Here is a 12,133-nt window from a genome sequence, read left to right on the forward strand (position 1 = left end):
CTTCTTAGCCGATAACAACTTAATTTCAATCTCACACAAAAACTCTACATTTTTTATTCTCCCCCTGACACATTTTATGCTATTGATGTCATTCTTTACATTATTTTGTATTATGTATCTATTAACAAATTATTGTAGCTATACTTATTTTTAATATTTTTATCTTTTAACTTTTATACTAGATTTTAAACTGACATATATACCACCATTATAGTATTTCGCTGTTCTGAATTTAACTGTATATTTGCTTTTACCAGTGAGTTTTATACATTCATCTATTTTCATGTTGTTACTTTATTTTTTCACTTTAGTTTGAAGAATTCCCTTTAGCATTTCTTGTAAGGCATGTGTAGTGGTGATGAAAATCTTCAGCTTTTGTTTGTCTGGGAAAATCATTCTCCCTCCTTCATTTCTAAAGGTCAGATTTGCTGGATATAACATTCTTTAGTGGCTGCCTTTTTCTTTGAGCACTTTGAATATCTTATTTCACTCCCTCCTGACCTACAATATTTTAGCTTTTCTCTTGCTGCTTTCAAAATTCTTTCTGTTCATTTGACTATTTGATGATAATATATCTTGCTATAATTTTCTTTTGGCTATTTCTTAGGGTCTTTTGAGCTTCATGTATCTGGATGTCTATATTTTTTCCAAGTTTTGGGAGGTTTTCAGTTATTATTTCTTCAGATAAGCTTTCTGCCCCTTTTCTCTCTTCTCCATTTGGGATTCTCATAATACATATATTTGTTGTTGTTCTTTAATGGTATTCCATAGATCTCCCACACTTTCTTTACACTTTCATTCTTTTTGTCTTTTTGTTCCTCTTTCTAAATTCAAATGACCTGTCTTCAAATTACATGATTCATTCTTCTGCAGATTGAGTCTACTATCAAAGCTCTCAGTTGAATTTTTCAGTTCTGTCATTGTATTCTTCAGCTCCAGTATTGTTTTTTTTTTTTTTTTATTCTTCCTATTTCCTTCTCATACTTTTCATTTTGTTTATGCATTGTTTTTCCAATTTCATTTTGTTGTCTCTCTGTTTTCTGGCATCTCATAGAACTTCTTTAAGATGATATTTAAAATTCTTTGTTAGGCAATTTATAGCCTCAATTTTTCGGGTTTGATTACTGGAACTTTATTAGTTTCCTTTGGTGATGTCATATTTGTCTGATTCTTTGTGACTTATGTAGCTTTGTGTTGGAGGGCCTCCCTTTGGATCTGTTTTGGGGGGCATGGTAGAATGTGTCTCTCCCTAGGTCCCTGGGTGGGCAGCTACTCCTGGACCATACCTGAAAGGGGCTTGTGCCAAATCACAGGGCCACTTCAGGCTCCACATTTGGAATGAGGAATTGCAGCTCCATAAGCAGACTGAGGGATTCTTCCAGCAGCATTGATACACATTCTTACCATTGGATTACTGGGTAAACAGGACTTCTCTTGTACTATAACTGGTAGGGTCTAGAGCCAGATTCCCAAGCCACTTCAAGATCCATAGTCAGACCGAGGTTGGCAGTCCTAGCTCTGTGTATATGGAGTGGTGTGTGGCTTGGCCGGTCTCTGAGTAGGTAGGAATATTCCTGGCCTGTAGCTGAGTAGATCTGGGACCAAGTTACAGGGTTGTTTTAGTATTTGTAGTCAAACCAAGTTTGTAGGGCTTGCCTCTGGGTCATAGACAGTCACGCCTTATGCCCAGTCATGTGCAGGCAGGATTGGCAGCTAATGGGTACTAGAGTTGGGTCATGGGTTGAAGCTAGGACTGGAGTTGAGAGGCAAATGGTACAGTTGGCAAGACCAAACAGACTCTAGCCGAGTTCACAGGGGTTCTGGTTTGTTCCTGTATTTGGAGCTGAGATTATGGTTAACATGGGCTCACTTTCTCAAAACAGCCCTCCTTGGTCTTGGGCTCCACTAGGGTTTTACAGTCTTCTGTCTGGGTTACAAAATCTATAAAAGCAGTTTGCTGATGGGGGATGTGAATGTGGGACCTCCTGTTCTGCTGTCTTGCTGATGTTACTCTTCTGTTTTTAATTGATCTTAAAGAAAATTACTTGTCTAAAGCAAAAATAGTAATAATGTAGACCAAATTACTGAGGAGTATTAAAACTATCCTACTGTAATTTTAGATTTGTCTCTTTCTTCTTTTAAATCTTTCAAGTTTTGCTTCATATATATTGAATATGTTTTTAAGTTCATACACAGGTAATATTGTTATATCTTATATTCATCCTTTTAACTTTATGAAATGTCCCACATTATCTGTGTTAAAAACAAGAATAGTTTTAATGTCTACTTTGCCTGATATTAATATAGCTATAACTTATTTTATATGGTATGCATTTGTCTCTCCTAGTACTTACAAACTTTTTTTTTTTAAACATGCTGTTTTCAGATAATTTCAACATTAAGTAAAGATTTTGAGAATATTATGAATGGAGTACTTTTACCCAAATTTACCAATTTTGACATTTTGCCATATTTGATTTATTGATTCCTCCCTCCCTTCTTCATTTCCTCCTTCTCTTTCTCGCTGTCTGTCTCTCTGTCTCTCTGTCTCTGTCTCAGTCTCTCTCTGTGTATTGTTATAGGCCTTTATGGTTTATGTTAGTTTTTATTAATTAGTTGAGATGTTGTCTGTTTTCCTTATATAATTATCATTATTATTCGTCTGTAATAAGTAATGTTTGTGTTTGTGTTGAAATACTTTGAGACTGTGTGTTTATTCTATTAGTTATCACATGTCCTCCTTATAATATCCATTAATGATTCTTGCCTGAATCAACTTTTCTGTGATAATTACTAATTTATGATTTTTCACAAGTTTATGATTTTTAAATTCTTTGTATGTGTATTACTTAGCATTCTATATTAAGGAGTCCTTCTGCATCTGCTTGCTATCTATCTATGTATCATCTGTCAATTATCTACTTATCATCGTATCAGACTGATGAATTCTTACTTCATTCAGTTGGTTCATTCCTTTACTGTCTCTATTAATTCTAATGCTCAAATTGTCCCAGATGTAACTATTTTGTGCAACTTTATGCTGGCTTATATGCCTTGTTGATGTATTACCATCACTTTTTGGGACATTTCCCTTCTTAACCATGATATCATTGATTTCTCCAAGGAGCCCAGTTCCTTTAATGCTGAGTAATATGTTGAAAATAAGATCTGGGCATGTGTCCTTATGTTTAAAACATGTCATTTTGAATCAACAATAGTTGGATATATATTTTTTTTAATCCAGTCTGCCTAATTAATGTATTTAGTGATAAGGTTGGATTTAAGCCTGCCATTTTGCTATTGTTTTTCTATTTGTCTTTTTTATTTTTTGCCCTCTTTTTCCTGTTGTCTTTCCTTTTTCTTGATTAAGTGTTTTGATATTATGATTTATTTTTCCTATTGGTTTACTTGAGCATAACATTTTATTTTATTTATTATTTATTTGTGTGGTTACTCTGGAGATCACAGTGTACATTCTTATCACAATTTACCTTGAATAATATTATATCACTTTATGCATAATTTAAGAATCTTACAACAGTGTAATATAATTTATCTTCTCCCTTTTTTGATATTATTGGCATATACTTCATGTATACACCTGTTTTAACCCTAAAATATGTTATTGTTTGGTTACTCTCTGATTTTATTTTTCTTCAGTGTGAAGAATTTCTTTAAGCATTTCTCTTATTATATATCTGCTGGTGTTAGATTTTCTTAGTTTTAGTTTGTCTAAAAATATTTTTTAACCTTTGTTTTCAAAAATATATTTTTCAAGATACATAATTCTAGGTTGACACTCCTCCCTTTCCCCATACTTTAAAGATGTCATTCTGCTGTCTGCTTTCATTATTTCTGAAGAGAAATAAGCTGTCATTCTTATTGTTTTTTCTCTAGTTGCCTTTATGGTTTTCTCTTTAGCTTTGCCATTTACAATTTGACTGTGTTGTTCCTATATGTTGTTTTATTTTCATGGATTCTATTTGGGATGTGCTGAACTTCTTGGATCTGTAAGGTGAAATATTTTATCAGGTTAGGAGGTGATTTTGCTATTATGTCCTTAAATATGTCTTTCTCATTTTTTTTCTTCTGCGGCTCCTAGCTGTTTGATAGATAAGTCATTCAGATTTCATCATTACATTGGCGAAATGAGTGTGTCTCAGTTTTAATTAGTTTCAAGTTACTTCTGATTTTAGATGCTATTGCAGAAGTCTTTTTGTCTTTAAGACTGACTCTGAAATTCCGAAACTTCTATCCAGGGGCTTATCTATGATCTTAACAGGATTTGAGCTGGGCTGGATTTCAGCTTTAGTTAGTTTTTGCTGTCTTTTGGATTGAATTTCGGTATAGCCCTGGAACCTAAACCTCTTGCAAAATTTGCAAAATTTCTCTTTTAGCACTGCCTCCATCATTTCTTACGGAACAGAATTTTTATAGGGGATAATTGTTGGGTCAGTATATTTTTGTTTGCAGGCTTTTCCAAGATTCCAATCTGTAATGTTAGCCCACACTGTGAAAGATTTGGCTGATTTCTCTTCATCTCACCAAAGCCTCTCAGCCTGACTCTTTCACTCCATTATCCATCTGTACCCAGATTAGGCAATTGGCCTCAGATGTGGAACTGGCTGGTGTTCATTGCTCATCTCTCAAGGACTTGTTCCAGTGTGCAATTTAGTTCAGTTACACATTTCACTTCATTAACATTTAAGGAAAGTATAGCTTTTAGCTTAGACCTAGCTTTCTTGTGTTATGAAGATAGTGTCTGTCTTTCTTCTGTATCATATCTAAAATAGGAACTTCTGTTAGATCTTCTTAAAGCATAATAGAGATATGTAATAAGCATTAACATCAGGGTCACCAAATAATTTTGGGCACCTGTGTTATTTACTGTTATAGCAATCTGTACTTATTCATAGCTCATATTATAATTCATATGGTGTAATTATGAGTTTAATATGTGGAGGCAGGAAGCATGACTATTTTGGTCACCATTGTGATCTCAGTAGTCTACTAACACAGTGCCTAGCACCTTATATACGTACGGAATAAAGTATTTCAATTCAATAATAATTTTGGAAAGGGTGGTAGTGTTACATGGACCCTATAATAATATTATTGTGTATCATTTTTTCCTAACTGATTGTGGCCCTGCATTTTTTTAGTCTTATTTATTTCTAATATTTTTCTCTTTCTCACATAGCATGATAATGTAGCTTGCTTGTATATGTAGTATTTTAAGATTTTTAATTCTACTACACTAAGCCTCTGATTTCCTTCTGTAGAAAGAGAAATCAATGAGATAAAATTTGTGACCATTGTCTACAAGCAATAAATTATTGACAAAGAACTGCTCATACATTTTTATTTACAGTTTTTTCTTGATGTGTATAAATAAGTATCATTACAACAGTATCCTTATCATTGAAGAAATGTTTGTCTCAAAAGGATATCTTTTATAGAAAGTCATTTTGGCTGATGTTTTCAGGGACTTATGAAGGATGTACAGCTCTTGAATTTAGCCTTTTGGTTGCAAGACTGTTTTCTTTTTTAAACTTTGCATATAAAAATAGCATTAAAATAATTTTCTTATGTTTAGTTTCCTTAACTGAGTAGAAAATATTTTTATTGACCACTTTTTGGATAGTAAGTGGGATTAAAAAACAATTATGTAGAATTAAATGACTAGCTTGCAACATTTGTTTTGGAATGAGAGCTAAATAGACTTTATATGGAAGATGATAATATAAGAACAAGAGATACCTTTTTCTAGGGACCTTTATCAGCTAATTTGTAGGAGATCTACAGAGGGACTGGGTTGGAAAATTGTGAATATTAATCTGTGAAGGAACTTGGAACTACAGGAGAAGTAATGGTTTTAGGATGAGGAATCATGATGTGGAACTCTTTATCCTGAAATAGTGTTTAAATACTGTGGGCTTTAGAGCTAGACTGCCTGTGTGAAAATCTTTTTTGTTCTTTTTTTTTTTTTGCTGTGTATTCACTGTGTGACCCTTGAGCAAGTTGCTTAATTTCTCTGTTCCTTCTTTTCCTCATCTGTAGAGATAATAATAAAACTGCTTCATATGGTTATGGTGAAGGTTAAATGAATTTTAATTCATTAAAGTACTTTGAATAATTTCTGACAAACAATAAATGTTACTTGCTGCTGCCATTACTACTACTACTACTACTACTACTACTACTACTACTACTACTACAATTACCACTGGCACCTTGTTTGTTTGCAAAATAATTCTGTTACCTGGAATAAGACTCTTGACACTTCTTTTTCAGTTCGACTGAAATTGATGACATGATTCGTAAATCTACAAACCTGTTGCTAACCAGGACTCTGAGCAACTCTCTGCAGAATGTCATTAAAAGGAAGAATATTGGACTCACTGAGGTAAAGCTGCTCTTGGTGGAGGCAGCCAAGACAATATGTCAACAGGTGTCCTAAATTCTGGGGTCTGTTTGTGAATTAATTATCATTTTCTGTATGGTTTCTCATGTTCTTTCATCATATTCTTTCTAATGGTGAAAGTGCAAAATAAATGCCTTGTGTTTTTCTTCGGTCACTCTGGAGTAATCCATTATTATTTTTTGAAAGTCACTTTTTTTTCCTTCTCACATTATTTTCACTAGCTTAACTTGTTTTATTTTCGGAACATGTTAAGTTAAATTTGTATTATTTGCCATTGATTATATAAAATTATTGGTTGAATACAGTCAACATCAGGTTCCTATCCAAATGAATGACAGTTCAAATACAACATACAATATGAGATCATATTTTGCCTGCATAAATCATTGATGCCAAGGATATCGGCACTCATAGTCCTTGGTTAGTGTTAGACTTAGCTCTTGATTTTGAGATACCTCATGTATATGAATGGTAAATTTCTCTTAACATGTAAGTCTGGGAATTTGAGATTGAGGAAATGTGAGAGAAAGGCAATCATCACATTTCTGTGGAAGCTTATGCAATCTCACAAAGGGAGGAGAGATATTGTACATATGCTGAGAACAGTATCTTGGCAAAAATGAAGATTTGGCACATTGGCATCAAGTCCTAAAATTTAGAAAGATGCGAAGTTCCCTTTTTCTTGGAACCCAGGATTGCATGTGATCCTCAACCTGCCATTTTATGGAAATTATAGTGCCAAAAGTGAGAGCTTGGAGGAATTTTTTTTCACAGGGAAAAGAAAGGCTGTTGGCCATCTGTTTTACCTGTTGGAGGTGAATGTCGTTTGAAAGGCAGTTGCTCTGTGAAAAATCGACATTTTCAGATATACACTGTCAAGGATTATAGTGAAAGTCAGTAAATGGTTAATGATACTGACCCATAGGTAAAGACAGCTGGAAGCCAGATGAGTATTTAGTTCTGATTTTGGAATGATTGGTTTTTTTCCCCTACGTTATGATTTAAAAATATTATAATGCGGATTTTGGCAGGAACTGAATTCTACTGATAACAAACTTTTTTTTCACAATTGAATGTCGCATTTGACATTATTTAGGACAGTATCTTCATTTTCCAGATCTTCCTTTTTATTGTCAGGCATAGAACTATTAAGTATTGCTTTTGTGTGTCTGAGAATAGGCTAACTTCATCATTGGGAAAGCTATAAAAAAGGAAAGTTGGAGTGAAAATTAGGAGGTCCTCCTTTGGTTAAATGTACTGTTCTCCTTTACTGAATCCAAGTAGGACAGGAAGTTTGCTGTTTATTCTGTGAACTGTCTCTACATTATAACTCTTGATATAATTCTTATGCCATTTGATTTGATAGTTTCTTAAAAAGTCTTTTTAAATAAGTAGCATAGCAGGAACATAGTGTGATAGAAAAACAGCTTTGGCCTCAGAAGACTCTTGAGTTTAGTTGTTGCTGTGTCATTGATTTACTGTGACATCTTAAGAGAAAGACCTGACTTCTTACTTCTTTGATTTTCCTGATTTTATTGTCCTTTTCAAGGGCACAGTACAGATCAGGTAATAATAGGAAGAAGCAGTAGGAGCCTATCAAAGGAGAATTAGATCATAATTTTTGGCACTGTTTAAATGAATGATAAATGTTATTTCTAAGTCATTGGATCTTTTTAGGCAAATATACTTTGATAATCACTGTCTTTGCAGATAAATAAAGGACTATCCATAGGCATTTATTTTGGCTGCTATAGTGGTGTGTATGTGTATAGACACTTACATACCCAGTGATTTTTCTTTTATCACCAACCAGTAAATCTTTGAATAACTAGATTACTCACCTTTGAAAAGAGAAGATGTTATATCCTCCTTTATAGTAGTTAACTAAAGTGAATTCATATTCGGAATCATCATCGTAATAGGCAGGATTTGTGGAACAATTTGTATTCTTCAAAGTCCATTCATAAATACCATCTCACTTTGTACAGTAACATTTGGAGCAGACTAGGCACATGTTGTTATTCTCATTTTTATAGCAGGTATAATTAAAGTTCAAGGAGATTGCTCACAGCCATACAGCTAGCAAAATGATAGAAATGAAACCTAAGTCCAGGTCACTTTTCTCCAAACTTATTCACTTTTACAATATGTACTGCCTTCCATATTGATTTAATTATTTAATAATAACAAAAGATAGAGATTTTTACGGAAAGCCCATAATAACATGGAAATTGTTCTTATTAGAGATGGTTTTGTGACAGAGAACAGACATTAAAACAATAGAAGTATTAAAAGTACACAAAACTCAAAATATAATCCTATTTCTGGTTGTCAGACAATTTTTTTAAGACTTAAAAGTTTCTATAAGCTAATGTCTGTCTGTCTTTTTTTGAGACTCCATAAAATCTCATCTCTTCTTCTTTCTGTCCATATGCTCTATCCTTTTTATCATTTTCTGTCTATACACTGTATTTCTTGCTTTTCTCATGGCTTCTTTGCTTCTCTGTGCTGAGCCAATTCGACATTACCTTTCAGTTCTAGTACCTACTGTAACTTGAATACCTTGTTCTCTCAGACCTTAAGCCACTATCCCTAGTTCAATCAGCAGGTACAGCTGTTTTATTAGGGCTGTTTTTCCAGGTCTGTAGGAAAAGGAGAAGTTGAGCAGTGGGTTAAGAGTCCACTATATGTAAGAGCAGACTATATGAGTTCCATTTCTGGCTCTCTCCTTAACAGATGTGTTCTTGGGAAATTACTTGGCTTTATGTATAAAATGTATAAAATACAATAATAGCATGCATTTCATGCTATTATTTGGCTTTATGTATAAATGTATAAAATACAATAATAGCATGTATTTCATAGGATTGTTGTGAGAATTATATTAACATGTAAAGTAATTAGAACTGTGTCTGGTACATAGTAAGTACCATGCGGTACTTACATTGCCTGTTATTAAGGCAATGTAATATTGCCTGTTATTAAGAAAGAAGTCTGGGCAAGTAATGGTTGTCAGGTCTAGTACAGAGATGCAGTTAAGAGAAGTCGGAAGATTAGAACAAGATCCCCTGTTAAGATAAATATTTATTAGTGCCTATTATGTGATAGGCACTGTTCTAAGCCCTAAGGATAAATAAGTAAACAACAAAAACAACAATGAAAGATCCTGCTTACATTCTAGTAGCAGGAAACAGATAATAAATTATTAAATAAATAAATCATCTAGTATGATAAAAGGCAGTAAATGCTATGGAGGAAGAAAAAGAACCTGGGTTAAGAAAACCAAGAGTCTGGTAGAGGTTCAAGGTTGGTTTTATTAAAAAGAGCAACATCTTGATGGTGAGTTGTCATAGAAGGGGAACAATCATTCTTGGCAGAGGTTAGAACTAGAGCAAAGGTCTGAAGGTAGTTAGGTTATTGGCATGTTCAGGGAATAGTAAGGAAAGGTAGCTGGAATGGCATACACAAGGGGAAAGGAAACACGAGATTAGATCAAAGAAGTACAAGGTTCTTCATGACAGGCTATATTAGAATGTTTGGCTTTTATTTTGAGTGAAATGGGGAGCCATGGCAGGATTTTGATTAGTGACATGATCTGACATATTTCAAAAGGATTGCATTGACTGTGGTATTGAGAATAAACTGTAGGGTATAAATAGACCAGTTAGGGGGCTATGACAATAATCCAGTGAGATTTGATGGAAGCATGGATTGTAGCCATGAAGGTCATGACAAGTGATCAGATATGGAGTGTAGAGCCAGCATGCTTTCCTGATGATTGGTTGTAAAGGAAGTGAAAAGTAAGGAGTTGAAGATAACCCCTAAGATTTTTTTCATTTGAGCAACTAGAAGGCTGTATATACCATGAACTGTGATGACAAGAACGTCAAGTAGAGCTAATTTTGGGGTGGAGGAAGATTGGGAATTTGGTTTGGGGCACATTAAATTTGTAGCTTATTAGACATACAATTTGAGATATTTAATAAAAGTTGTATATATGAGTTTGGAGTTTGAGAAGGTGGCTTGTCTGGAGATAAAAATTTTAGAGCATAAAAATATTTATAACTACATGACTGGATAATATTACTGAGGGAATTTGTAAAGATGGAGGAGAGAAGAGGATGGAGGACTAAACCCTTGTGTACTCCAATATTAAGAAGTCAGGAGAAAAGAGGAACCTGCAAAGGAGATTGGGAAGGAGCCACTGGGAAAGAAAAAACAAACCAAAACAAAAACAGAGGCAGGAGAGTATGGTGTCCTGGAAGCCAGGTGACGAAATTATAGCAAGAAGGAGGGAGGGGTCAACTATGACACATACTACTGATAGATCAGGTAAGATGACAATTAGCAACTTGGAATAAGCTGGTGACTTCGATAAAAGCATTTTTAATAGAATGATGGTAGGAAATGCCTGATGGAGAGGGTTTAAAAAAGAATGGGTCTTATACAGAAGAAATTTAAATAATTTATGTAGATATTACCCCCTCAAGGAGGTGGCACCTCTTGTGTAAAGGCTCTGCTTAGTTACTTGCTTCCTAAAAGTAAAGTGTGGACGGAGGGAAATGGTGTCTTTACAGTGAAGAAACATGACAAACACTGTCTCCATTAGGTGATCAAGGTTAACATCATCAGTGGTAAGTTGTGTTGATAGTGTGTACCTTTGATATGATGTGTTGAGAAGGCACGCCACCTCTGTGGTCTTCCTTCCAAAACCCATAACCTCAGTCTAACCATGAGAAAAATATTAAACAAACTCAAGTTGAAGTATATTCTACAAAATATCTGACCAGTACTCCTCAAAACTCTTCAGTCATCAAAAATAAGTCGAGTCTGAGAAACTGTCACAGACCAGAGGAGCTAAGGAGACATGACAACTAAATGTAATGTGGGATCCTGAAAAAGGTAGAGAACATTAGGGAGAAATGAGTGAAATCTGAATAAAGTGTATTGTTCAGTTAATAGTAATGTACCAAAGTTGGTTCCTTAGTTGTGGCAAATGTACCATAATAATGTAAAATGTAAACAGTCGAGGGTACTGGGTGTGGAGTATTTGAGAATTCTTTGAAACTATTTTGTGAATACAAAACTATCCTAAAATGAAGTGTTTATTTAAATTAAGAAATTTAAAGGATGGAAGAGAGGAATTGGAGAGAGCACGTATAAGACAACCGTTTCAGATAATTTTGTTACAAAGGTAAACAAGGAAATGAGGTGGTAGCCAGCAGGGGAAGTGGGTTAAGCAAATGCTTTTGTTTTGTTTTAATAGGAGAAGTAACAGCATGTTATTTCTGATGACGATGATGCAATAGAAAGCAAAAAGTTGATGATGTAGGAGAAAGGGGGGAGTCTCTAGAGTAACGTGCTTGAGTAGGAAAGAGTTCACCTCTGATAACAGATGAGAATCAGAGAATATGGATGCAGCTGATGGGAGTTGAGTATCTATTTTGGTGGCAGGCTCCAAATGCTCAGTTTTCCCAGTGAAAGAAAGGTGTTCAGCTGAAAGTAGAGATCAAGAACAAATGTTGGAGTTGAAGGACAGAGAAGGTATTTCTGGGTATATGGAAAAGAGAATTAGTTTGTGCTTAATTTATGTGATTATTTTGTAGCATTAAATGCCACTTAAGGTAGTAGATGTGAATTAAAGTGGAACTAGCCAGCATAGTTGTATCATTTCTTAAGCCATATTTAGCTAGAGATATAAGTAAGCCC

The 12,133-nt window shown here is 34.3% G+C and overlaps 1 protein-coding gene across 1 annotated transcript in view; it reads left to right on the forward strand.

The window, feature by feature from the left end:
• Positions 1-12,133, forward strand: part of EXOC6B (exocyst complex component 6B) — a 543,568-nt gene that overhangs the window by 285,461 nt on the left and 245,974 nt on the right. The window contains exon 16 of the mRNA XM_011365544.2: positions 6,295-6,406. Within this exon, the coding sequence (XP_011363846.1) occupies positions 6,295-6,406 (112 nt within the window). The remainder of the gene's footprint in view (positions 1-6,294; positions 6,407-12,133) is intronic.

The sequence above is a fragment of the Pteropus vampyrus genome, unplaced genomic scaffold, assembly GCF_000151845.1.
Source record: "Pteropus vampyrus isolate Shadow unplaced genomic scaffold, Pvam_2.0 Scaffold113, whole genome shotgun sequence".
Lineage (NCBI taxonomy): Eukaryota > Metazoa > Chordata > Mammalia > Chiroptera > Pteropodidae > Pteropus > Pteropus vampyrus.